General features: G+C 39.8%; 1 protein-coding gene across 43 annotated transcripts in view; it reads right to left on the reverse strand.

Moving 5' to 3' along the window:
* adgrl2a (adhesion G protein-coupled receptor L2a) overlaps positions 1-27,845 on the reverse strand; it is a 207,298-nt gene that overhangs the window by 38,664 nt on the left and 140,789 nt on the right. For 30 of the 43 annotated variants that reach the window (XM_030432608.1, XM_030432604.1, XM_030432607.1 and 27 more), the window contains 4 exons: positions 21,300-21,513; positions 7,056-7,165; positions 5,399-5,458; positions 1,129-1,143 (listed from right to left, as the gene is read on the reverse strand). In XM_030432608.1, the coding sequence (XP_030288468.1) occupies positions 1,129-1,143; positions 5,399-5,458; positions 7,056-7,165; positions 21,300-21,513 (399 nt within the window). The remainder of the gene's footprint in view (positions 1-1,128; positions 1,144-5,398; positions 5,459-7,055; positions 7,166-21,299; positions 21,514-27,845) is intronic. The other 13 variants (XM_030432617.1, XM_030432630.1, XM_030432641.1 and 10 more) reach the window with 2 other exon arrangements.

Genomic DNA, 27,845 nt, shown 5'->3' on the forward strand with positions numbered 1-27,845 from the left:
TAGCAGTGGGAGAAGAGTAGAATAAGAAACAGGCACGGGTTAACATGTGAAAAACAAAAGCACACACACAACAAAGTGTAACATCCATGTAATCTCTAACGTCTTCATTTTGTTTTACAGGTCATCCACGAGGAGTGGGGACAGACACACATTAAAGAGTGGCCAAAACACAGCTAACAACTATAGCCAATATCACAAGCAGTATAAGGATTTTGGTTTAGTGCATAGAAAGAAAAAAAGGAATAGGAAAGTTATTAAGCATAATGTTTAAATATAAAAAGTAGTCTGAAACAAAAGGAAGCTTGGCCTCATAGACATTTACTGTTGGGAGTAGAACACAAATGAGGGGAAGTAGAACAGAAACAAAAACTTAACGAAACAATTGGTCCTGTAAACGAAAAAAATGCAGCCAACTAAAGTCACTTGGCAACAGACGGGAGAGGTTATGAGAGAGCAGGAGTCAGCGGAGTCTGCAAAGTGTTTGTGTGTACTTATGATGTGTCTCAGTAACACCACCATCTCTACGGTATATACCCTGAGAGGCTTGTCATTACGAAGTGGTGCAAATGTCACAACCATTAAGATTTAAATAACTTTTTGTTACGGGTCTCTTTAGGTGTTATGGCTGTTGCTCTGAGGCATTGGAGGCATTTCGAACCAACAGAGAGAAGAGCAGCAAGTGGTCAGGTGAAAATAATGTGGAGAAGAGTGAGAAAAGGGGGGGTGGGGACTCTGAGAGAGAGGGGACAGTAGAAATCAATAGCTTGAAAAAAAGGGCCAAGAAACACTGTTACCATGGCATGCTATGGAAAAGGGATTTGGAAGCCAGGCAATATGATTTTCTGCTGAGTAGCAAAAGCACCCAGGGAGAATGAGTAGAGGAAGCCCCTATGGACTGCAGCCAATACGCCCCCATTTACATCTTTTGGCTGCTTGTGTGCTGTCCCTTTTCATGGCCAGAGTCACTTCCCTTGTTGCACTACACTGGCCTGTTAACATTACGGTAGGGGAGATTCTGAAGGTAACGTCTGCGTTGCGTTAGTCGGGGCCACCATGGGAAAAATAGGTAGTTTACAGCCAGATGCCACAAAACAAGGAGCTAGGGTTTGGATCGTGTCTGTTATTTACCTTTTTGCTCCACTTCTATTTTAAGCGTTGGAAGAGAGAATGAAAGGGGTGCAAGGGGAAAAAAAAGAGGTTAATATGAATTAACTGTCATCGCTACGATTACATATGCAGAAACATGTTATGAGACATGGACACGGGTAGACCTATGGAGAAAAAGCAGGAAAGTTGTGAGAGAGGTGACACACGGCCGTCAAGGTCCTGTCTTAGAAAAAGGGTTTGATTAGAACATTGAAAATGGTCTGATCACATTGTGATCAGACCATAAACCAGTTGTAACAATTGGTTTATAGAGCAGTGGTGGATGGATTTTATGCCTGAACGACTGCAAACTGTCTGCGAGTACATGCTACCAATAGTGATTTAACCTCTGACATTCAGAGGAAAGAGATCTTTGATTTTTTACAGGTAGTTTTGCAAGAATTATGTTCCTTTACAACGTTGTTTCCAAAAGTTGGGACTCTTTGTAAAATGTGGTTAAAAACAAAATGAAATCATTTGCAAATGGACTCTGTTTACCAAGCCAGTGTGTTAACGAGCACATGCAGCCCTACATCCTTTAGACATTAATGTGTTTCACAAAGCGGTGAATTTCACCCTAATCTTGCATGTGAATGACTGAGCCTTTTCAAGGATGCCCCTTTCATAACGAGTCATGATACTATCATCTGTTGCCAATAAGCCTGTTTATTGGAGCGTTCCCCACAACTTTCCAGACTTCTGTTGCTCCTGTGACAACTCATTTGAAACATTCCGCTGGCATCAAATTAAGAATAAGCATATATTTACCAAAATCAACAAAGTTGATGAGGTAAAACATTAAACAGATTATCATTGCGCTGTTTTCAATAAAGTTTATGTCAAAAAGGATAAGCAAATGATCACTTTCTGTTTAATTCATGCTTTACACAGCGTCCCAACTTTAATGGAATTGGCGTTTTGTAAAAGTTCTTGGATTTTTCCGAGCATTTCTGGGACAATGATCTACTTTAAAGTTGTAAATATTGTAAATATAATTATAGCTTTATAAAAACCTTTTCCGAGGCACAAAGCCATCGTGTAAATACTACAGTAAAGTGACATTTATGGCATCCCTTTATTTATGTGAATGAATAATTTGACTCAACATGACTCTGGTTTTGTAGAAAAGCCAAACCAAGCTGCTTTCAAACTGTGGTCTGTTTTAATCCACCCACCACCATAAACCACAAGAAATAGTGCATAAAAAATATAAAAGAAAGCTAAATATAGAGTAGTATAGTGTATAAAGTACTTTTTTGATATATCTTGAAACAGATTGGAATAAAACAAATATGCCATTTAATAATTCTGGACAATGTAACAACTGACTAATATCAACATAGTCCCTGCGTCACACTCCAATTTGACCACTTTTAAAATGTATTCAGGTAATTAAGAGTTATTAGTAATGTATTTGAACCGTGGCCTTATCAAGGACGCAGGTAATCAGTGTAAATCACTGGAGCAAAATACATTAATACAACTTGTGCTTGTGCACTCCCTGTTGAAGTGTATCTAATTCCACAGTACAACACTGCACTTCATATTAATAAATCTGCTATAACTGAGCCGACAAGGGCCTAAACAAAAAAAGGCACTCTGAAGACAACTGCGCAAAAGAGCATTAACCCAATAATTCATTTGAGGCGCCGATGACTGATCGAACATTTCACAAGATTTAAAAAGTAAATAAGAAACAGCTTGATTCTAATTCCAACAACAAGACTGAGGTTAACTTGTTACAAAAACATCTTCAGAAAAAGATGTTTCTCGCGTGATTCTGAAGCCCAGGTCAGACAAGGACACTGTTCAGTTCTTAAGTTCAGTTGGCAAAATGTGAGGGGAATGTGATGTATTTAGTATTTGAAAAAAAAAATGCTCACCAACTTCTAATTACGTGGCACTGAAGCTGCAGTTTATATTTAAAAAAGAAATGAAGTTTATCTTAATTCATTGCTATGAAAGTTCTCTGACTTAAAAAGTAATTTCTACAAATGTGGACTGATTCCCGCACATTGCTTTCTGATAGAATCTAATTTCAGATGTATTCCTTCAACGCTACAGTGTTTACTGGTGGAGATGTTAATCTCACAAGTACAAACTGCTTGCGTCAGTTCTTTTGCCCTTGATCCGCACTTCTGTTGGTCTTTCTCAGATTTCTGTATCAGATGGATTCAACATACAAAGGCTCAATCATAGAAAGCCTGCGAAAATCAGTGTCGAAACACTAATTGTACACATTGTTGGCCAGTTTGCACCATGGGATAATGTGAGCAATCATAAATTAGGTTCCCCTTGAATCCTGCAACCCTCTGGCTCCAATTAGTGCAGGTCCAGATTAGAATTTGAATCTGTTATAATTGTCGAGTCTGACCTAAGCCTCAGTGGCTGAAAAAAGGGAAAGCAGTGGAAACTAGAGATTCAGAAGGATCCATAAATGAATGCACGGCAGTCTGGAGGAGAAATTTAAATGTGCTGCAGCTAACTAAGAGATCAAACACGGATAGGAAGCAAACAAATCACAAATTACTAAAACAGTTGAGTTCTCAGAAGCCGCCAGCCACATAGAAACAGAAGGGGGGGGGGGGGGGGGGGGAGGAGACAGAGAAAGATGGCGTGAAGGCAACCTGAAAAGGAAAAGGAGAAACACATGGCGGAAGGTCCTGAAGATGTTAGTAGAAGTGTAAAAAATAGAAAATAGCAATCAGTGTGATCAGAAATCGGTCAGTGGATGGGGAGAGTGAGTCAGATAGCCGAGGAGGTTTCCTGCAGATTGCACAGGGGGAAGGGAAGAGAGTCAGTCACTTTTAATACAGCAACATTAAAAAACAAACAAACATGAGACAACCCACGCTAACCCCAAAGACCCTGAACTTTTCTCTACCAGACACTACGAGGCTTTCTAGGGAATTGCTACTGTCTATGAGCCAATCAAATTATAATGCCTATAAATAATCGCTGCTGATAATTAGGTGTTCCATCTGCATATGGGTGGATGTCTGCTGTCGCCTGCGGTCTCAGTTAGCGGCTCCGGTATTTAATCTAAATTATAGCATCATGTAAACTACACTGAATGAATAAGGAGGGGGGGGGGAAAAACTGAACACACAAAATAAACAAAAACATTAAAAGGGGGACCCAAAAATCATGCTGTCACAGCTTAACTTCAATTTTCATAATCTGGCCATCACTGTCACATGGGGCAGGGGTTTTACTGGCATTAGAGTGTGATGAAAAATGAAAACATTAGCACTGAGGACTGTTTATGCCCACTGGCATGACTCTCTAGTTTTGCAAGGCTAGAATCTTTTTTTTCCCCTTTTTTTTCCTCGCTATTTTAATATAGCTTGCAAAGAGCACAGCCTTAATAAAAAAAAAATAAAAAATGAAAAAAAAATGTCTTGGCTTTTATGTTGCCTGATTCGAGCAATTACTCAAGCCAATTCAGAGGGCAATTCAGTGCCAGGTGAAGGCGAAATTTACATCCTTGGCTGGAACATGAAGATAATGTTCGCTAATGAGGCCAGTTCATGACAAGAACCAAATTATGAAGCCAAAAGGATGAAAATGGTGGAAGTGTGTGCAACTTCTTGCATAAAAAGCCACTTGCACAGAAGTGAAAAAAATCCCAAATTGCTTGTGTGATTATGCAAATGCTCAGACAATAGAACGAATTAATTTGATAGCACATTAATAACAACTGTTTGTCACATAATGTTATTGAACTGCTGGCTATAATTCACGGAGACGGATAAGACTTGAAGGGGGGCAGCGGTTACAAGTCAAAATGAGGACACTGTCTGCGGTCCCGCCGTTGATCAGCTTAATGTGGATTAGAACGTTTTCTTGCAAAACAACTTCTCAAGTCTTGTATCCCAGCAAATCCAGGGGATCCTAAGCTCCTGAACCACTGCAATGTTTTTAATCACAAATCTCGGTATTTGGCATATGATCTATTCCATCTGAAAGCTAGAAAACTGAAGTGGTTTTGCACTGGTGAGGAAAAGCTCAGAAAGTCTTCCCCTATGATTGCCTTTCTCTGCGCCAGTCTGAGTCTACAAAATGATCGGGGGTATACATGGATTTTATTTTTGGGGGAGAGGAGACAGAGGACTGGTAAAGGGAAAGAAACATAACACAGAACTCGCCTGTAAATCACAATCTATCACAGTTACAACAGGGGCTTGAGTGGGAAAGGCTGGACTGGGCTTTGTGTGGACTGGATCAGACTGGGAGAACACTAAGCACTTACCGGGGCAGTTGCGATAGGATACATTCTGTGTTCTTGGTCCTATTCTGGTTGGGCATGGACCTTGAGAAGCAAAAAGATGGGGCTACAGACATGCATGCTTGAAACTGCTTAGAGTGAAGTGAGAACCTGTTTTCAGTTTTTTTATGTTATGACAGACATTTTTCGCAGCAGTGAGAGTCCTTGGGCAGAAGTTTATCTGTCTAAAATTCTTTTTCCATAGTTTTTCCAGTCAGGACCACGCTACGGCGGTCTCGACTGTTTCCTTGGTGCGAGAAGGAGGCAAAAGACAATCATAACAGTGGGTGCACATGGGTGCACCTTGAGGCTAATCCTGCTATTAAGGTTTGAGGTAACACAGCAAGACAAAGGATCGATACTTCACTTAACTATGAGGCAAGTAGAAAAAGAAAAAGGCAAAATATAAAAAAAAGAAAGAAAGAAAACAAGCAGTTAGGCATTGAAGGGAAAAAGCTACAAGATTTGTCTTTGCTCAATAAAATGGACTCAAATGCTCATTATTGCTTATTCCATTTTTAATTACAGGTCCTCAAAGCCTTCGGAGAGGTTAACCTTTAAGTTGTAATGAGTTTCACCACCTAATGATGTGCACTAATGCATTCTGATTCAACACTAAAGGGGGCAGCTTGGACAGGTACACTTGTAATGAGCAATGTAGAAAAATGTTGTAAAGATATCTAAAAATGCACAGGAGAAGACAGGTGCATCACTTGGGTTCAGACTTCATTTCAAAACATGTTTAAAGACGTTGGTGCATAAAACAGTCAATACGAAAGAGGCACCAAATATTCTTCATCTTCCCATCACTCCCGCTCTAATTATTCCAGTTCCACCTGATTAGTGATCCTGGCAATTCATCTAAATCTTTGTCATTAATCAGTTTGCAAAGGTTACATGGAGGAATTTTACTTCACAAATTGCAAATGAACATGGCAGCTTAAAGGACAAAGGGCAATCTAAAGATTGTTCGGGAGCTTAATGGCAATGAATATTTTAGCATCTGAGGAGCAGACAAAATGTTAACACTATCTCTTCAGATGAAATATTACCCTGTTGACTCACGAGTGGAGCCATTCTGTTCCGTTACATAATAAAACATCTGTTAACATACTTCCAACACCTGTTGTATGGATGTATATTAAGCCATCAAGGTGAGCTGCAATTTTTTTTTTCTTTTCCTTCTTGCGCCTGATAGACTTCTCCGCACAAGAATGGAGTTATGAAACCCTCGCTTGCCTTTCGCGGAGAGTCAGCACGACTTCCTTCCTCCCACCCTCCCTCTTTTCTGCTACCCCATAACCAGGCTCGTCGATTCCTCTGGAAACAGGGTGAGCGCATCAATAATAGAGGCAGTACAGAAGAGGACCAAAGGGTTTTACAGGTCATATTTCATGAAAAGTTCATGGTGTGACACAGATGGAAGAAGAGACAGAGAGAAAAAGGGTGCTGATAGGTGTTGCACATGAAGAGGACACGGCGGGAAGGAAGAAGTGGGGCTGGATATGGTGTGATACAGAGAGTAGAGAGAGAGAGAGAGAGAGAGGGAGAGAGGAGGCAAAGAAGAAGAGAGGATGGGAGGGTCAGAGGTAGGGAGGAGGGAGGGAGAGTTTTCAATTCATGACAGAAGGGTCATACTTACTGTAGGGCACACACTCATACTGGACCTCCAGGTACTTGTAGGTCCCTGGGCAGGGGTCAGGGAAGACATCTGAACCCGTGATCACGATGCACTGGGTCCGATTGTTGCATCTGACAGGAGAAAAACACAGAGACGGAAACACATTTAGCGACAATAGCTCCTGCGTAGGCCTTCTCAAGCAAACAGTCAAAGGAATCGAATGCATAAACGTTGAAACAAGCACAAGAGACAAATGTTTCCCACTCATGTGGAATATTCAGATTCCCCAAGAAGTGAATCGATTCAGCAAAGAGAACAGTGCACCGCTGCTACCGAGCTGCAAGGCTATTTATTCTGTTAGCAAGGAAGTCAGGGCCACTGCCACTGTTTTTCACTTAACGTTTCTCATATCGGTTCCTTTCTGCTATATGTGCGGTCTGAGAGAGGTCGTTTGTGCACTGCGCTATTCTATATGTCTTTCTGAAGACCTTGGATAATCTCTCTGACTTATGTGTAGGCCAATGAAAAGAATCCCAAAAGGCTCCGCTGTGCTTTTACAATGCAGCATTACCAGTTCGCTCAATAACTGGCCGGCGAAAATATCACATCTCAGTTTTTCTGAATGAATCTTGCAGCTCCACACAGTTTGGGCTCCTTCTCCTCCCTAACTTCGTCCCCGGCTACCGTGTATGGGTGTGTGTTTGTTTGGTGCTACTCTCCATGCAATTTGGAAATTACATTAAATGTACATAGACAGCACAAATCAATGCCACAAATAAACAGGGAAACAGACTCGTTCACACTGGACTACAATTGCATGTGGACCTCATGCGATTCTTTTTTTGGAATCTACCCCCCGCATCTGCATTTCGTGGGGTGCTCTCGCGCGGGATAAACAGTCTGTGTGTTTCGCTTAAATGTCCTGGCTTATTGATTTGAATTTTTCTCCTCTTCTGAATGGGCCGACACGCTGAGTAACTAGATGAGGCTCTTGAATTCGCACCCAAAATGCCATCAAAGGTCTCACTAATGATTTCTACTGCAGCTTCAGTAATTCTCGACCCAGTACTCATCAAGGCATCTTTGCAAATAAATAAATAAAAATTAAATAAAGTAAGAATATCAGAGCGAGTTCTGTGTTAGCTAAATGTGTGTCCTTTGTGCAGACTTTTTACACATGAGATAAACAACCGAGACGGCCTGCATGTGATTTTACTGGTAACTCTGGTGAACAAAAAGGATATATAATTGGATTTCTTAAGAAAACAAAACCCTGTTGTAGCTCCCATATAGTACCTACATGTTCTGTTTTTCATTTCACCAGCCTACTGCAGCAGTGTCAAAAGTTAATTTCGGTCGCTGCCTTTAACATCTGGAGAGCAGACATTATAATTGAGCTTGCAGTGTGCTCTGAAGCCCGGGGAATAGCAGGTGACCACCCTTTTGCTGTACTGAAATCATGATAATAACATCAATACCCCGAGCGAGCCGACTCTGCTACCAAGGGGACTTAAAATTCTATTGGCAATGCGAGGAGCCAGATCAATAACTCTGTTCTGCTGATTTAGCAGGGACCAGAGATAATATTTGTTTCTTCTTATCACAGACCAGTGTGCCCATTTACAGCAGATCATTGGAAAATGTATTACTGGGCTGCATTGTACTCTTGCTTTGGGTTTTGCCTTTTGTTTTGGGCTGCTGAGGTAATCACAGCTCTGTGTTCAAATGTTATTAATATAATGTCAGGGCGGCGCAGTGGAACGGTGCAGAGTTGCTTACTGTTGAGGCGCATAGCATCGAGCAGACACAGAGGGGCTGGAAAATTGGTGCTGTTTAGGTTTCGGATTGAAAACAAGCACATTTTAGCCGCATAGCATGAACGCAAGGGGTGAATTACGGTTAACAGCTCAAAACTTAAACAAACGGCTCCTGTGTTCAAATGAAAAACCCTCCTAAATCACAATAACGGCAGGGAACGGAATTAGTCATTACTTTTTTCTTTTTTTGTTGCCGAGCACAAAGGCAATAAATCCCCCTCTTCCTCCTGTTCTATTTCTCCCAATCAGCATGTACGCCAATTAGAATATTTCACACATTTTTTTTGCAGATACAAAAGTTATATATATATATATTTTTGGAGGGTCTTCTGGCGACGTTAAAGCATCCCATCGTATCATAGAGCCATGTGCAAGGACAAATATTTCTGTCAACATCTGTGTGTGTGTGTGTGTGTGAGTGTGTGTGTGCATCTGTGTTTAGTGAAGGTCTTCAGGGGAATTTCACTTTATTAATGACCTTCACGTGTGATAACAGATGAGAATATCAACATATTGTATTTGTTTTTATGTAAATGAATTACTGTCCTGGAATTAAAACACGCACCTCATGCTGGGCCCATAATACGCCGCTTGTTTTTTCGCGGGGTAAAATTTCATGACTCGGCAGTGCTTTCCATATATTATATGGTCACTTTGATGATTCTGTCCCCTTTGCTCATGCATAAGCATATCATGCCGGGGCAATATAAATTACAGTGCTTCTTATCCAGCAGATTCCAATGAGACGGGGAAATGAATGCCTGGTTTATATTAGGTGTGTGAAACAGAGTGATATCAAAAATAAAATTCATGACACTAATGAGACACAGACCTGCCATCGTTTCTCAGGCGAATGTATTAAACAACAGGAGGTAAGCACTGGAAAGGAAAAAAAAAAACCTCATATTTCTATTGAAACAATGTTGACATACGTGTTGATAGCTCTTTCTGATATATTGCCCTAATTCTAGCGCTGTGGAGCACGGGTGCCCTGATCTACGGGAATGTGTGACTGTGATTCCTTCTCATCTGTGAAACCTTGGGCATCTCCGGAGACCAATTGCGAAAAGCCCTAATGACTTCTTTCAGGCATAGTCCTGGCCCTCAATTTGAGAGTTAGCATGTAATTGAAATTCATCCCCATAAAAAAGTTCAGCATTCGGGCCTGCCAGGGCATAGGTCTCAAAGTGCACACTAATTAAATACATGTAAAATATGATATCTCTGACTATCTTTTGATAGTCTGAGGCTATATAGTAATTAATCATGTACATAATGAATATTAAGTCAAAGGAAGCTTTTTCTCCACTTTCCTCCAGAGTGAAACATTCTATTTCTATACTGTTCAACAGGATTTTACTGAAGAAAAAAAGGCAGACAGAGGACTCATTTATTATAATTAGCCAGCTGGAAAAGAGGCTAAGTATAAAGTACTTATGAGGCAAATATGTTGCAATTTACTTTTATTTTGAAGGGACAGTTGTTTGGTAATTTATCCTGAGAAAAAATATACAGTGCCTTATTCTTTTTCCTTTTGATGAATTGGTTCAACTGTCTAACAAACCTATGAAATGGTTTAACAAGAGATTGCCCAATTTAAAGAAATTAAAATAAAAGTTCGATCTCCAGAGCTCCACACAGCTGCATCCATCTATCCATTACTTTCTCAAAGTGACAAAAATAGTCTCAACATTATTTCTTTCTTGAGGTAAAACCAAAAAAAAATAAATAAATAAGACGGAGCTACTTTCTGCTCTGATTGCCTCCATTTCTCCCTACCAGCCCAGTTAATCACGCTGCAGTATTCTAAATGTAATCCCATCACATCTCTGACCTTTTGGGAGAGGCAGACATCAGTACAATTAGAGTGTCATAGAGAACGCTGCTTGGATTTGATGCAAATCTCCTTTAAAAATGAGCACTCCCATGCTGACAGCGGGAAGGGGTGCGATAAGATGCCAACAAGGTGTAACTGATAGCACTCCTGGTACCGCGTATCCACATCCAATTTAACCTTTTCCACCGTCATCATAAAGCATGTCAGAGGAATAATTGGACATGAAGATAATGTGCTAAATGAATAATAAATTGCCTTGAGTATGAAAACCTCTATTTCTGCTAACAAATGAGGTAAAAGGCATTAGTTAGGTCTAAAGCCTGTTATTCAGATGTGTGTGTCACTAATCCGTCTTTGGGAACCGATACAATTGTTTTAATCACCGCTGCTGTGCGCAGTGGATCGGGGTTAGCTTGCAACTCAGCTTTGGTTACTCTAGCCCGCGTCAGCATTCGACGTGGAGCAATATGAAAAAATGTCAAGATTAACCTGACAAAAATAAAATCTATTTAAAAGTACGGCTATTGGATTTCTAAAGCTATCAAATATCACTATTGATTCCGGCCTCAGAAGTCATGTGTTGTAGAAGGTAAACATCAGTATTATGATACCATATTAACACAGTACATTGCAAAATCCGACAAAGTGATGTTGTGTCCAGTAATTTTAAGTTTTCAAAACTGAGCTCGTACAATTCAAATCTAATAGTCTACTTTACCTCTGAGTCATTCTGCGGTAATCGGTTTCCTACATTTTTAAAAACAAAATCATCCTTTAAAATGTACAGTGGCGCACAGGACAATATTCTAAAAAGCAAAAAAATAGAATAAAATAAAAACATGGAAATAGTCTTGTCTGCATTGCTCTGTCTGTCTTTAAGCTGTTCTAGGAAGGAAAAACACGCCGGTCTCTCATTTAAAGTTGCTAATGTGACACGTCACGTGCCGCTCATGGGACACTTTAGGCGAAGGAGGAGATGCTCCTTAATTGCAGAATCCTAGATTGTTTTGCTCCCACTGCTCAATTTTCTATCCCTCAACACTCGGCGGCATTCAGGCAGCTTTGAGCAGCCACTTGGAATTCACAATATGAAAAATAACATCAGCGGCGAAAACAATGGCAGTGTAACTGGAGGAGGAAAAGCGACATGAGTGAGGGGAGCACATTACAGAAAAAGGCACAATCTACTTCCTGGTGCTCCCAGTTTGAATTTCAATCAAATTAGCGTCTCTTAAACTCAAAGTGACCCGTCTAGCTCCATTTCATCTGAAATGCTGATGAGGTTCATGGCGCAATTATCAAGGCAGACATCTCTCTCAAGAGGCAAGCCTGTTGATAGCAGACAGGCCATTGAAAAATTAAATCATTTCCAGGGCCACAAAATGGCAGCAATGGAAACAATCTGTTGCGAGAGGGACACAAAACACACACACACACACACGCACACGCACACACACACACACGTTAGATGTATAATCACCTCCAATATCTGTATATTTAGACCATTTTCTAAGGGGGTGGCCCAATAATGTTTCAGGAAATGGGTCGTTAGAAATTAACCATGGGCATCCTGCTTTCAACTCTAGGTCTGACCCAATATCCGGGTACAACTTGTAATTACTGTCATATGCTTGTGTTTATGCTATATTTACTGGAGCTGGCCAATGGCGCTCGACGGGGGGATACCAGGCTCTTACAGAGTCTGACTCACATCCGTCCATCTCACCTATTGATTTTAAAACCAGCTAAGGTATATTGTCATGCCACTCAAATCAATGGAAATACTACTGTGACATTCTGCAGCTCTGGATGTGACCTTTAAAGGACTGCAGAATGCAAGGCCGTCTAATCCAAGCATCCAAGCTGCACAGGAATGGCTTGGAAACAACAATGTTAACCTCCTGCAGTGACTGAGTCAGAGTCCAGATCAAGAATTCGTGGTGGAACTTGACTCTTATAGATCTTGACGAATATGCATGCAAACACATATTTTGTGTCTTATCATATTTGTATCACGTTGCTGGTTAAGTCAAATACATTTTCACAATAAAGGAACTTTATCTGTTGATCAGAATAAAAACAAAAAAAATAAGTCAAATTAAAACCTACTTTCAATAGAACATGAACATGTGGTGAATATGTAAAGATACTGTGTATATGTGTTTTTTTGTTTAAGATGTTTAAAAGTGATATAAAGTGTTTGATGTCTCTAAAATAATCCTAAATGGTATGTACCACAAGCGATTATTACAAGTTTAAAGTTGATTATTTAGAAAACATTAGTGGGAAATTTAGCATCCACACAATAATAGAAATAATATGGTCAAACAGGGGTGGACCATGTGTTTTTTTCATAGTACGTCATTAAATGTTGCAATATTTAAAGTATGAATTAAACTATTTGGATAAAATAACCGGACTGGAATGTCTGTTTTTGGCCGATTAAATGCCTGAGGTCCATTATTACATTGATGCAAAAATCCCTCAAAAATCCAATTTTGGCATAATGCAGTCTTGCTCATTGACTTCCAAAACTGCCCACAATGGTCTAATACACATGTGCCAGACTCGAGGCTCGCAGGGCACAATTTCCTTCCTGGAGTACCTGCGAGATGATTTTGACTTTCTTTTAATAGCCTTTAGGCTACTGGCACATTTCCATAATGTCAACAATGTGCAGCGTTATACAATTCTCCACCATTCTAAATAGACCTGTTCTCCTGCTGAAAAGTAACTGTGTTACAAAGCAGCAGAACTAGTGGGCTCTGAGTTAGACGTCGCCATGGTTACATATTATTTTTTGAAAAAGTAGTTCTGACAAGCCAACGATCAATCAAGCAAAACAGGAGTCAAGAGGAGTGCAGGCAGATGCAAATACAAAACCCAACAGTAACAGGAAAAATGAGCGTTTAAAAGGTTATTTTTCCAAAATGAAAATGAAGGAGCATGGCCTCAGACTATTTCTAGGCTGTCTCTACTCACACAGTTTGATACAGAAAGAAGAGCTCTCACAGGGGGAGCTTATTCTTCATTAAATGTCCTGCTAAATGAAAGTTCTGGCAGTGCCCCTCCTTATCTGAGCCGCACAATCATTTTTATTTTTAGACGGCCCCTCCGCTGGTTGAGTTTGACACCCCCCGGTCTAAAACGTCCACAAATGTTAAAGTGACAGCTACCACAGTAAAAAAAATTGTCTTATTGCCCAACCCTATCTTTAATAAAACATGATGTAACATGTTTGTTGGTAAGCTTTTCGAAAATCCTGTGTGCACATTTTAATTTAGTGAAAAGTTTAATTATATTTTGTAATTTCATACAACTTGTTATTTGTTGGTTTGATCAGTTGTTTGGCTAATGAGGACCACAGATGACGACTGTCTTTTTTTTTTTTTTTTCCCGCATCTTTTAATTTAGCACATCCTCTCCAATCTAGCCCTGAGTTGAGAGCAGTTTCATGGCTCATGAACTTGTGCGCACCCCTCAGAAACGCCCGAGCTGAATCTGGATCTTTATGAAATCTTAATCTGCCGTGCTTTAAATAAACACTAACAGTGTATGTACGGAGAGACGGAACAAGGCAGTGTGCTGTCGGGCGGCAACAATGGAGCTCCTCGGAGAGCCTCACTAGCAGTTCTGTCACTGATATAAATAGTGTAAGCAGCATCATTTAGTCTCCAGAACTGCCTCGCAGTTATTGGCAAGAAGCTGAAAAATACAGCTGATTACATGCTAATATTACCGGGTCATTTCACCATTATAAGTCAGCTGTTACTGTTAATAATATTAGGAACAAACCTGTCACATTTGAGATGTGTCATCACAACATAAAATGTTGAATGGCAGTTATCATTTCTAGGGCTGCATTTCATTTTGGATTATTTTTGCAGTTGATCAGTTAGGTGTTTGGTATATTAATTGTCAGAAAATGGTAAAAAAAATAAATAAATAAAAATGTTGATCAGTGCTTCCCAAAGCCCAAGAAAACACCCACAACCCAAAGATATTCAGTTTGCTGTCACGCAGGAGTAAAAAAAAAAACACAAAATAATTGATTATCAAAGTAGTTTGCGATTCATTTAATAGTTGACTGCTAATTGATTAAAATGCTGCAGCTTTAATCACGATAATTATTGTTGATAATCAACTCGTTCCAACTCCTGGATGTCCTACCAGACTAATGAATTTTCGCGTCCTCGGTTAGAGAGCTATCTGCTTTGATCATCCGTGTCAGTGATACTCAGGCACGGCAAGACCCGACCATGTTAAGTTACAGCAATCAATGACCTCGTTATCGAATACTTACAATGAAGCTCATTAGTCAGGGAGAAATCAATAGATGTAAGCCACTTATTCATACTGTATCTTAGTGAGGTCTTTTTTTTTTGAGGATGATTAGTCAAAACGTGTCATTGTCCACTTTGTTACTCCTCGAGGTACCGGGATGAGGCCTGCTGGTCAGATTTAAATCAATAATAACTACACACCAGATGGCTGCATGTGTGACAAAATGATATTCAAATGCTTTTGAATTACAGTTTTAATCTCATGGACGTTATGCGTGTGTGTGTGGCAGGAATGTGTTGTGGTTGCAGTCATTATCATTATCATCAGTGCAGATGAAGAAATGTAATTATTAAAAAATCCTGAAAAGAGGAACGCGGAAAAAAAAATCTCCACACCGAATATTATTATCAATGAATTAATTATTTCAAACTGTACTGCCGTGCAGTTTCACATCTGCCGGGGAGGTGTCCACGTGAAAAATTCCTGTACAGATTATCACCCACTTGAGTCGACTAATTGCTTGCAGCTGAATGTTCTAATTGAGCCACAACAGTCCTAAGGCTATTTTCATAAAATCATTGTGCTCATGAATATAATATGCCAGCCAGATATAAAAACAACTTGGAGTGCCAACAGGATCTATCAAACTCAGTGAAGCCTCAATCCAATTCTCTACACTTTAGGACCACATCAATTTTGGGTGTTTAAAAAGTGAGCACAAGTGCTAATGTAATTCTTTTCCCCCAAAATACTTAAATTAGTGGGCCAAGGTAATTATGGCAACAATTATATCTGGCTCTTTAATCTTTCACTGATGGAAACTGTACAGTAAGAAATATAGTTTTTCCTCCAAACGTGTGTGTGTGTGTGTGTGTGTGTGTGTGTGTGTGTGTGTGTGTGTGTCTGTCTGTGTGTCTGTGTGTCTGTGTGTGTGTGTGCAGTGGGTTTGCCCCACATATGGAACATTTCAGCTGGGTTAGCCTCAGCAGGAGTTTTGACTTTCGGAGAAGTGAAGGGCTCAGACCTCCAAGCAAACAAACATCTCCATCCAGACATGAAAAAGAAAATTCACCACGTTTCTCGTTTGAGGATAATTGTCTTTGGCAGCGGAGGCATTGTTTCATTACGTTTGCTTCCTATTTTAGTCTGTTCCTGTAAATAAAGGGACAATAGATACAAAAAATAAAAAATCACTAATTAGTCCCATATGCAATCTTGGGCGTTCGTCAAGCTGTCCTTGAATCTATTTTCATGACGGTGGACTGTTTTTAAGTTCTGATTCTGCACTGATTCTGCAAACAGTCTTTCATGACATATGCAGATCTAAATACGTATTAAAATCTTGCATTCGGCTGGTTTCCGCATAAATATGAGCAAATATCTGCTCTCACACTTTGTGTGGTGATTTATTTCACAAGAACCTGGAGACTGATTGACATGAAATAAATATCTATTCATGACACTTAGGTATAATATATGCAAGTCACTTTTTGTGTCAGTTGATCTCTTTTGGATTTCTCCCTGCAGTATCAGATGTAAAATCTTGCGAGGTTCCTTTTGTGTGATTTTTGAACCTACGCAGCCGAGAGACACCTTTTGTTATCGCATGAGTCCTTCTTAGAACACACAGATTCTTCTCTTTGCTCTGAATACAATAGCTCAGCAGTGACATTAGAGTGCTAAGAACACATTTAAAGCAACATCTGAACTCGGGCCCCCGGCACTCTCAGGATATGCATATGAGAAATGAACCCAGGTCGTCCACAGACAGTGGTGAGAGGGTGTTTTTTTTTCTCTTTTCCTCAAGACTATTTGGAATTTGTTGTCAGGTGGCTCCTGCTGGGTCAGTATTTGTGCTTCAGTGGACTGTTTTTGTACTTGCGAGGCTGAGAGCAGCATAATACACAGGGCCACAAGCAGGGAGCATGCAGGCTGCAGCCTTTCAAGACAGACAATGTGAGTCAGCTATCTGACTTCATCAAATAGGGCTTGACAATAAACCCCCTGAATACAAGGGCTCCACTCTTTTATTTCATTATTTTTTTGATTTCCCAAGGAAGCTTGCCAAAGTTGCTGACAGTCTCATACCGTCCAATATCTCTCTCTGTGACACTCATATGTCATTCCATCCTGTGCACTTTGGCTCAGTTGGCATCCCTATGTGACAACTGGTCTCATGTATAAGGTCTCATGCATACGGTGTTACAAGCGGAACCCCACTGTGCTGCATGTTTGTGTGTGTGTGTGTGTGTGTGCGCGCACACAAGTCTATGCACCTCAGTGGGGTTTGTTTTTCACACTAAATCATCCGTCTTTGAACATGAGTGACAGCCGCAGAGACAGTGGCTTTGGAATGAGGGAGGGTATCTCTGTGGTCAGTGATCAACCTGTAAGTCAGTCCTGCAAATACCCTGACCAACACAGGCCAGTATAGAGGAACAGCATGTTAAAGTTAAGAGATGCCAGTGGTGGAAGAAGTATTTTGATTGCTTGTTATAGTTAATAAAAATAGCAACACCACAAAATAAACAGAAGTGCAAGTCCTACAATTAAAAATCTGACTTAAATTTACAGAAGTTTAATCCTTAAAACTCGTACCAACTAAAGGACAGCTGACAAGTACAGACTTTATGGTATATACTCATTATGGTGTTGACCATTGGGTTTTTTTAAATATACTGTACGTGCATCCAGTTTCTTCACACATGTCAGTATACTCAGGGATGTGATTGGACAAAGATAAAAAAGCAGGAAATTATACGGACCCGTACCGGGGGGGGGGGGGGGGGGGGGGGCGCCCGGTATGTGTGGTACTGTGATGATAAATGACACTTAAATATTGAATCTGTGTCTATAATAACTACACCCTGACATGTAAATTTGACATCTGTCTTGGTTCATTTAATTAAACTTAAAATCTGGACAACTGACTGCATAATATATGAATCAGAAACAGAGTCAAGAATATGCAGAAAAATAGTAGTAGTAATAAAAACGATAATAATAATAATAATAAACTATATATGTGCTGCATATTTATAATAGAAGTCTACTGCAACTGTACTTTTTTTTTTTTACCATTAAATGTTATTTTATACATTATCATATTTTATAATGTTCTGTCATGGAGTACATCACTTCACTGCTAAAAGAAAAGAAAGCAGCTCACTGCCAGTTGCAGCTTCTTATTGTGATCTGCAGTCTTTGTTAATTTTTTGTCATGATTGCTATTATTAGTACTTAGATTATCAAAAATCACAGTTACATGTCAGGATGTGGTTATTATAGACAGATTCAATATCTAACTGTCATGTGTCATCACAGTAACAGCGTTACATACATTAGCAGCTGTCAACATATAAACACATTATAAAACACATCATGTGGTCCCTTTTAAGCGCCAGGTCCAGATGTACATTTTGGTAAATAACCGCCGGTTCCAAATTAATGCCGAGTCTAATTTATAAAAAAAAAACAAAAAACATCAAGGAAGAAGACGTGACCACTGACACTGCACAATCTTTTTCTTCGCCTTTTCACGTATCATCCTTGCTTTCTGTCAGTCATCACACTGATGATCACCATGACTCTGGTGCAGCAAATTTTCTGTCTTAAAATATGCAGAGGAAAACTCAGGAGAAGCAGCCGCTAGAAGTTTCTCTGTCGACACCAAGAGAGTAAGAGATTGGCGAAAAAGTAAAACTGAGCTTCAGCGTCTGTCCGAGGACGACAGCAACAGTGCCAGGCTGCCTGCTGGAGGCAGGAAGAAGGCTAGCGAGGAGCCTGAGATAAACATGCAGGGATGAGTTATCAGCAAACGGGCACGCCTCGAGAGAGTGTCCCGCAAAATGATCAGGGCGATGGAGAAACAAATGTCCGCCACCGTGAGTGACAGCAGAGATGAGGAGTTTGCTACAAGTGCTGGTTGGCTGAATCGTTTCCTCCGCCGCACCAACTTCACTGGCAGAAGACAACTATTGCCCAGAAGGATGCCGGAGAATTCACCGAGAAGCTGGCAAAGTTTGTGACATTTTCATCCATTTTTGTGAGGAGGGAATTAAACACCTGTCCCAAATAAACACCTGGTCTGTTAAAACCTATTGGTGGTTAATGGCGGCCCGCCGGTCCTACCCCGGAAAAATCCGGAAAAATCACATGTCTGATACAGCACTGATCTATGCAATTCTTAATACCTTGTTTCCGTTTTTACGTGTATTTCTGCGCAAGTACACTGTGCGCAGTGTAAAACTGCAGTAAAGCTGATTCTGATTCTGAAAATCTACTTTGAGTATCAAATTTAAAAGTAACTAATGTGCAGAAATGCTTTCATAATTTAGTAATATGATCTATCATGATTTATATATTAATCATATGAGCAGTATTCTAAAGTTACAGTTGGTCAAACTGGAGCTGATTTCAGCTATTCTATATAATTATTTAATCTACAGTCTAATGGAGTATTATATTGTCAAGGAAAGTAAAAATAATAAGTAAAATGTAGATATCAAAACTATAGCTGTTAAATAACTGTACTGTATAAGCAAAGCAAGTCAAGTATCTATCACAAAAATGTTGCAAAATGCAAATTATATATATATATATATATATATATATATATATATATACACATATATATATACAAATATATATATATACATATATATATATATATATATATATATATATATATATATATATACATACATATACATATATATATATATATATATAGTATAATCTATATTCTATATATATATATATAATATATATATATTTGCATTTTCAACATTTTGTTGCATATATATGATATCTATATATATAGATATATATTATATATATATATATAATATATATATTATATATTCTATACATATACATATACATATATATATTATATATAAATTATTAGAATATCTCTCACTCTCTCTATCCTCTTACTCTCTCTCTCTCTCGAGAGCGCGAGCGCGCCGCGGCGCAGCGAGAGGCTCTCTCTCTATCTCTCTCTCTATCCCTCTATCTCTCTCTCGATCTCTCAATAGCTCCTCTATCCATATATATATCATATATATAATATATATACATATACATAAAACGCGCTGAATGACGCGATGCTCTGCGACTAAACTACCAGTCGTAATAAAATAATTAAACAAGAGAAGAAGATAAAATTCCACATCAACCGCAATATGTGAACTTTAAAACGTCATTAGGACTGGAGTCAGATGGTGTGTGTGTGTGTGTGTGTGTGTCTGCGTGCACGCGTGAGGCTGCCATCAGCCGTCAGTTTTTGCTGCTTAAAGATAAGATAATAGTTGCTCTATTAATGAAAAGTCTTGATTTGACTGACAAGGCATTAACCTATTACCAACCTACTGCATTTCATATGACAAAAAAATGCGCCTTCTCTCTTTGTGTCACACACACACAAATACACACACACACACGCACACACACACACACACAGGTAGACATCGCATGGATTTGGCTAAAAGCAACTGCCTCTAATTAACTAATACAGCAAAACAAAGCTAATAGTGATAGACTAATGTTAGCCTACTTAATCTAGAGTGCACATTTGCGAGGTAATGTATTTAACAGAGTAAATTACAATAGACAGAATAATTAGCTCCAGCAGGCCGGTTCAGATCTGCACTTTGTCTGTCCTGTCAAATAAGAAAAGAACTGAAATTAGCTCTTTGTTTTCTGAGAATGTTGCTGAAAGTTAATTTGTTATGTTCGATATGTGAATTTGACGTCCATCGTTTATATTTTGTATTTTTTGTTGCTGCTACGGCCTCTTGACTGATTTGTTTTAAAGCAATAAATCTCTTTCCTCTTGTTTAACAGCCTTGCTTCACCTCCCAAGTTCAGCTGGAAGTTTGTAATTCTCTTTCGATCAGGTTCAGCTGTCTCTGTGTTGGCACTAACATTAACGTCTTGCAGGTTATTGATGCTGACAGACTATGGTTGCCTTTTTCTTTATCTTGTTTTTTTCCTACTTCACACTTGCATTCAGTTTTGCTATTTTCGATGGAGTAAATCAATCAGACCCCAGCCCTGTTATTCTCCTTGGCGGAAGATTTTATTCCAAAGGCAAAGGGATGTGGAGGATTTTTTTTAAAGCGCAGGAAAAAGAGGTGCCAACAAGGGCAACCAGACAAAATGAAAACGGTTGACAGTGGTCCATATCTGGTTGCTCGGGGCAACGAGGCAACTGTTACCGCTGAGTCCTGTCAATTTTTTTCTAAGGGCCCTGTAACTTTGGCAGATACCTAATTTTGGAATCACTTTTTTTGGGTGCTGCACAGAGATGTCTGCAGTTTTTACCTTTGTGACATGATCTTGTAGGCATCTGGAAGATAGCAGTTGATGTTCTCCATCTGGAAAGGGTCGGCGTCGCAGATCTTGTCATCCGTTCGGCCATAGTTGGCACTTTCAATCATTATGACATCACTTCCTGGACACCGCAGATCAATGGGGTAACCCTCGCAAGACAGCTCTCTCCGTACTAAGCCAAACGGCAGGGCAGCTCGACTAAACCCTGGGGGAGAGGAGAATACAGAAAGAGCTCAATTAGTGCAAATCAAAGGGGAAATGTGTAGTTGGGCTGACAAAGGAGGAATCAGAATCAGAAAGTAGAAGGTATGAAAGGCAGAATACACATGATATCGGAGCTGAGCGTGCTGTATGTACACAAAAGCATTATTTGTGTGCATGTTCAAATCAAAAGGCTGCAACTGTTTAGCAGGATGAATCACGCAGATAGTGAAATGCGGATTGGCCCATGAGCCTGACATATATCTGTGTTCATCGAGTGAACATTTCAGATCTGAACCGCACCAGTGAGCTAATGGTGCTAGTATGTCATCCCCGTGTCTAACTGGTCCTGAAAAAAATCGATAATTGTCATTAAAGCGCAGTTTGTCGGCTAAAATGTCTGGAGCATTGTAACCCCTCATGGCCGTCTGTGTACAGTAAGCACACTGATACGACACTAATAACCGAACCCGACAGCTGATGTGACGGTAGGAAAAAGAAGCTGTCTCCATTAAGACTTTATTTTGTATTACGCTTTTGTTTTGTTTTTGAACAGTCTGCCACCACAGTTTTTTTCTTTGTCATACTTCTGTCCTTTGTTTCATTTCAATATGGGGACACACTTGCATCGCAGAGTCTATCTGGAGATTTGTGGTTTACTCACAAAGCTCATTTTTCTATCCAAAATGAAAAACTGCAACGAGCATCTGTACAACATGAGTGTAATATAATCCACTTTGCCGTGCTGACAAATCGAAAGGCGGACTATTGGAGGGCTGGAGAAAAAAAAGAGAAGTCTGTGCGTGTGTGTGCATTTGTGTGTCAGGGAGGGTTAGGGGGTATGAAAAACAGAAGAGAAATCAATATTGTGGCTTTGTGCTCTGCAAATGTGAACAATGCCAAAGGCCGTACTTAAACTAAAAGTGAACTATGTACATAAACTATAACAATCCAAATATGGGATATTTTTAAGACCGAGAAGCTTTCCACAGCTATGACATGTCAATATATGAGAAGAGTAGCGCGGAGTTTAAAGAGATTGCCAGCTGCCCCTCCGTGGACTTTGACCAAAGCAGTGGTGGCACTGAATAATAATAACCACAGCTTCCTTTGACGTTGAATAATGGTGCTGTTACCTGAAACTTGGTTGATGTCTATGTTGTTAGTGTTTCCAAAGCCTTTAATTCTCTAATGAGGTTTAGTTCACAGTCACAGAAGAAAGGGGAAAAAAAAAAAAAAAAAACTCTTGTTACTACTTCTCGTGCACTAATTTGTTTGGCACCTGGACAAGTCGGACCGATCCATATGTGCAGTTGTTTATAATTAAAAAGCACTTTTTCATCTCGTGAGTCATCCTGTGAACTGGTTTTTGCGCGGCAACGCTTTGCTTAAAGCCACTGACTTCAGCTCAGCTCAATTGGTCTGGAAAGGCTGAGTTCATTTTACCCTATTGGATGCTTCATCAATTAACTACCAGTACAATTATCTTTGTCTGATTAAAATGCTATGCTACGATAGCAGGGGATTAGCATTTGGTATTGTGCCCCTCTCCAGGAGATACTACCGTGGTATTTTACAAAGGAAGATTAATGTCAGTTTGTATTGGCTGAGCCTCTATTTGTGCACCAATCGGTTGAAAGTACGACTTCTAAAAGGTGCTCAGTGAAGAGCTCGGGGTAAACAAAGGGTGTGTCTGTTTAGAGGAGGGCAGATGGCCTATCCAACCTCTGTAAGATTAGTTTGGGAGCATACAATCATCAGGGAAGGATCTTTTTTTTCCCGTACTTGCTCCTTTTGACAGCAAACTTTCTCATGTGACCAATGGGCATGAAAAAAAAAGAAAAAAAAAGAAAAGGCTTTCCAATATGATAGGTTTCAACCATATTTCATTTTTGCAGCCGCTTTTCTCTCTGGAGTCAAAAAGAAACGCTTAAGGTGATAAACAATTTATCAGAGACGTTGGCTTGAGAGAAAAAAAAGACCAAGTGGAAAAAATGAAAACACGGCGTGTTAGGAACACGACTTGACAGCCAATCTTGAGTTCATGTCAATGCACTCCAGCATAGCTCCATCAACAGTCAGCAGTGCAGTGTGTAGTAACCATAAGAACCTATGTAAAACATCAGTCAATGCCACATTACAACTTTTACACTTAAACCAAGGCTGGATGAGCACATGTATAATGGAGACACATATCTGACCACTTAGTCTTATCAGACAACAAGACAGCTTTCACATAATCCACACACGGTGAACACATTTGAACAGATTTTTTTTTTAAAAAAAGGGAAGTAGAGGAATTAAAATGGCTGTGTCACCCATACCAACGTGGGAGCAGAAGAAAATACACATCAGGTATCGAGCAATTATCTGATCCGATATTCAATCCGTGTTTTTTTTTGTCCGATCACTGGTAAAATAAACGTATTTAGAAAAGCACTCTTTTGGCTGTGATGCAGCTGTAGTCACCACTCTAGTCACATATTTACAATTTTACTGCAAATGTATATCTGCTCCAAATATTGGTTAGCAGTCTCATTGATCACAAATAATCAATATTGGCAATCACCCCATTTAAAAAGCCTATTGGTCCATCCCTATTACATATTATACCTCACTAAACAAGACTTCTTCATGTCATTCATTATCAAAAAATCTAATATATGAATATATTAATATATCAGTATCCTCAATGCTTGAAACAAACAGTAATTTTCTTTTTCTTAAATTGACTAAATTCCAGCTCCTCTTCCTCTGAAGGTCACATAGACATCACTTGGATCAATCGGGCAGCAGTTACATACGGTTGGGATATATTACCTTGCGCTGGCCTACTTTGTGGCTTCAACTGAGTTGGTTCTTTGGCCATGTGCAAGACCTCCAAGTCAGATCTCCTAATCCTCAGCCAAACCCACCAATGCTCTGTGTCCCAGAAACACTGTTATAACACTTAAATCACTCTGCAGAGCCGCCACGATCCCGGCTTCTGGTTTCATGATTTGGAACTGATGCGGTCTCTCTGCTTAAGTAGGAAAACAGAGACTGCAGCAACGAGGAGATAAATGTATGCTCAGAAATACTGTAAGACTCCCACTGAAATACACCAGCAACTTTTTAACCATGCTGATGACAGGGCCCGTAATAACGGTACATTTTCGTGCTCAAATCTCTGGAAATCAAACAAAATTGCCCACCTCTAAGCGCACTTTATTCACCAGCTGGGTTTGTGCATCATGGACCAGAAGCACGGTCGTAAACAACCTCAAAAAGCCTCTCTCATTGATTAGGCCTGAGGCTGAACTACTTTCTCACTCTGGTGTCGGATGGTATTTTCGGTACATGGGGAGATGAGTGACAAAGGCAAATCAATACGGGGGCACCCAATAGTCCCGCAAACAAATTTCAATGCAATAGATAAATTAAGTCAACGAGGTTATTTTGCATTCTCTTACGCTTTGTACTCCTATTTCATCATCATTCTGGTTCAGTTCACTCCCTCTTGTATTCTGTTTAGCATGAGATTCCTCAGAAAATATTCCCCCTCTTGAAACACAAATTTCACACTGCGGCGGTGTGATCCAGCAGAATAATTTGCAAAACAACGGCATTCCTATACAAAAAAAATATCCAGTGGTCAAAGTAATTTACACCGCTGTAATGACATATCAAAATCTGCCCCCTTGTGTGATTGTTTTGCATGAGTTCTTTGATATTATATACCGGAGGGTTTTTATGTGACTCACGCGGAAAATATGAAGACGCCAAAACACCATCGATCATGCTCCAGTATGACAATGCATCGCAATTACAACAGAATAATGTGATCACAGTGGATAAAACATAAACAAAATCCCATGCTTACTGTCTCACTTAACTAAATAATTTCATTATTCAAATGAGCCAGAAAAGTAATCATTATTTTGCTCATGAAGCCATTAGCATAATTATTCAGGGGATGTCTGATATGAAAATTATTTACTTTCCATATGGTAAAACTACACCACGTCGAGAATATCAATATGTGCTAGGTGTTTAAATACCGGTTTTACACGGCTTTCTCTTCTTCAGATAAACGTCCCGAATATCACATCTAGAGTGATCTCAACAGTTTACTGGAGCAGCTGAAAGCACTTGTTGCTATTTTGTGTTTCGAAGCTTTTTGGTTTTTTTTTACTTCTGAGCTTTTTACGACAGGGGAAATGACAAAATGGCATCACACACAGCGCACACCACGGTTGCATTGATGCTAAAACGGAGCCACACGAGTGAGAGAAAGTTTCGGTTCATTTTAGGTTGGCACTGTTCATGTTCAAACAGCAAAACTCAGCATCTTTCTCTTCACAGGGAGCGCACTTCAAGACACCGCCTCCAAATATAAGATGTTATTTTACAATCTTTGATGTACTTTCGCTCTCCGATAGCGCGTCCAAACCGACACGTGGGCCGCAGAGAGAGATGCCTATCAGTCAAACACCTAAAAAGGAGGAGCTTTTCATTCTCTGCGCTAATTAAACGCCAGGAAGCATGAGGGCATACAGTATTATGTGGAAAGCTATGTGACCATGGCAACGTGGCAGAGACATTACTGGTCAGATCCTTATCGTGGCCTTGCTTACTCTCTTCCTAATCAGGCATTCAGGTCACCCACCACCACCACTAGAAAAACATTTCAAATCCTCTTCAGCAGCCGTGTAGTGAGCATTGACAAAAGATCTGTGCCATTGTGCAAAAGCAAAAGCATTGCTCTTTTTTTTTTTTCCAACGGACTGAAATTAAAATGTAAGCCTTGAAAACTCTGCATATATTACAACCATCAAGTTGAAATCGGAGCCAGACTTTTTGTTTTGCCCACTAGAAAAACAGCTGCTTGTTTATTTTAAAGCACATGATCACTCAACCTTTTGACACGCGCTTATTGTACATGTTGTTATCACATGCTTGTAATTGATTTGGATTGGTGCAAAGGACCTCTATTTCTGTGGGTTATAGCACTTTATTACACCCAATGAGGAGGCTCTATTTAAAGCGTCCCAGGCTGGCATTTACTACCATGTGTAACCTTTGCGATTACATTAGGGCCAATACAGAATCTGCACCTGAAGGAGTGTGAGAACATCCCGTACGTAAAGGGGACCCATTATGCACCGTCTCTCCGGTGCTGTAATGTTTTAATTCATTTTTTTTTTTTTCTTTTTTTCACAGATGAGCCAAATCAATTGGAAAGTGACCATCAGGTAGGATATGAGTATCAGTGAAGCAGAGGCAATGAACAAAATGTCTTCCTATTTCACAGAAACGAGGAGTCATTAGGATCTTCATCAGCCATGTGGGGACTTCTACCATGTGGTCCCAAGAAACTAGACATGAGCATGAGAAAACCCACAGGGACCTACGGTGAATACCAGGGCCGGGACTCTCTAGGCATATCAAGATTCGATTAACATCCAATTCAAGGGTCTAAGATATGTTAAGAATGTGATGTTCGATTTCTATCCATGGCATACAAACACCTAGAGTATTTGTAAAAATCCACAATTAAAATAAAAAGATGGATTTACTTTGAATATCTCTGCTCACGCACAGCCATCGTCATCAAAATGTCGCAGAAGCAGCCCCGCTTAGAATATCGAATGGTCAAGCCTGAGGAAACGAACAACTCGATCCTTTGTGACGCAGTAGTTGAGATGGGTCACGGTGTCAGGATCACTTACAAAGGTCTCGGCCTTGTCTTGGACTCGACCACATTTTTTCTCGGCCTCCTCTTGAAGACAACTCTGAAATTTACTCCAAGACCAGTCAAGGCAATGATAACAGGGATATCACTGTATTGGATTATTGTTTGATACATACAGTACTGTACTTAAGGCTCCTGTTAGAAGACAGTATTACTGACAAGATTCACAATTTGGGGATTTGGGATTATCATCTCTCTAACAGAAGCCTTAACGGTGGTTTCTACGGAAAGAAAATCTGATGCTTGCATTTTTTGTAAGGTTGATGGCAAACCAATTGTCTTCTTTATCCTGATTTAGGGATTACAAAATCGTTACAGGCGATCACAATGTCATGACGTGGGTTTTGAATGTCGGATTATTGACTCTTCTGTATAGTGCTTCTATATCGTTTTTTAAATTTAAGAGCTGATATTTTCCTCCCGCATCGTATACTTTGAACTCGTAGAGTACAAAGTCACAACGTTGCTTCGGCAACTGCTGTGTGTTTACTGGGGACAACAAACTTGAATCTCTTTCAATTAAACAGAATTATTCCACTATTGCCTGATGCTGATTATGCAGCACAAATGACAGAGAAACTATTTTCTTTTTCATCAGGACT

The sequence above is a fragment of the Sparus aurata genome, chromosome 11 (genome assembly GCF_900880675.1).
Source record: "Sparus aurata chromosome 11, fSpaAur1.1, whole genome shotgun sequence".
NCBI classification, from domain to species: domain Eukaryota; kingdom Metazoa; phylum Chordata; class Actinopteri; order Spariformes; family Sparidae; genus Sparus; species Sparus aurata.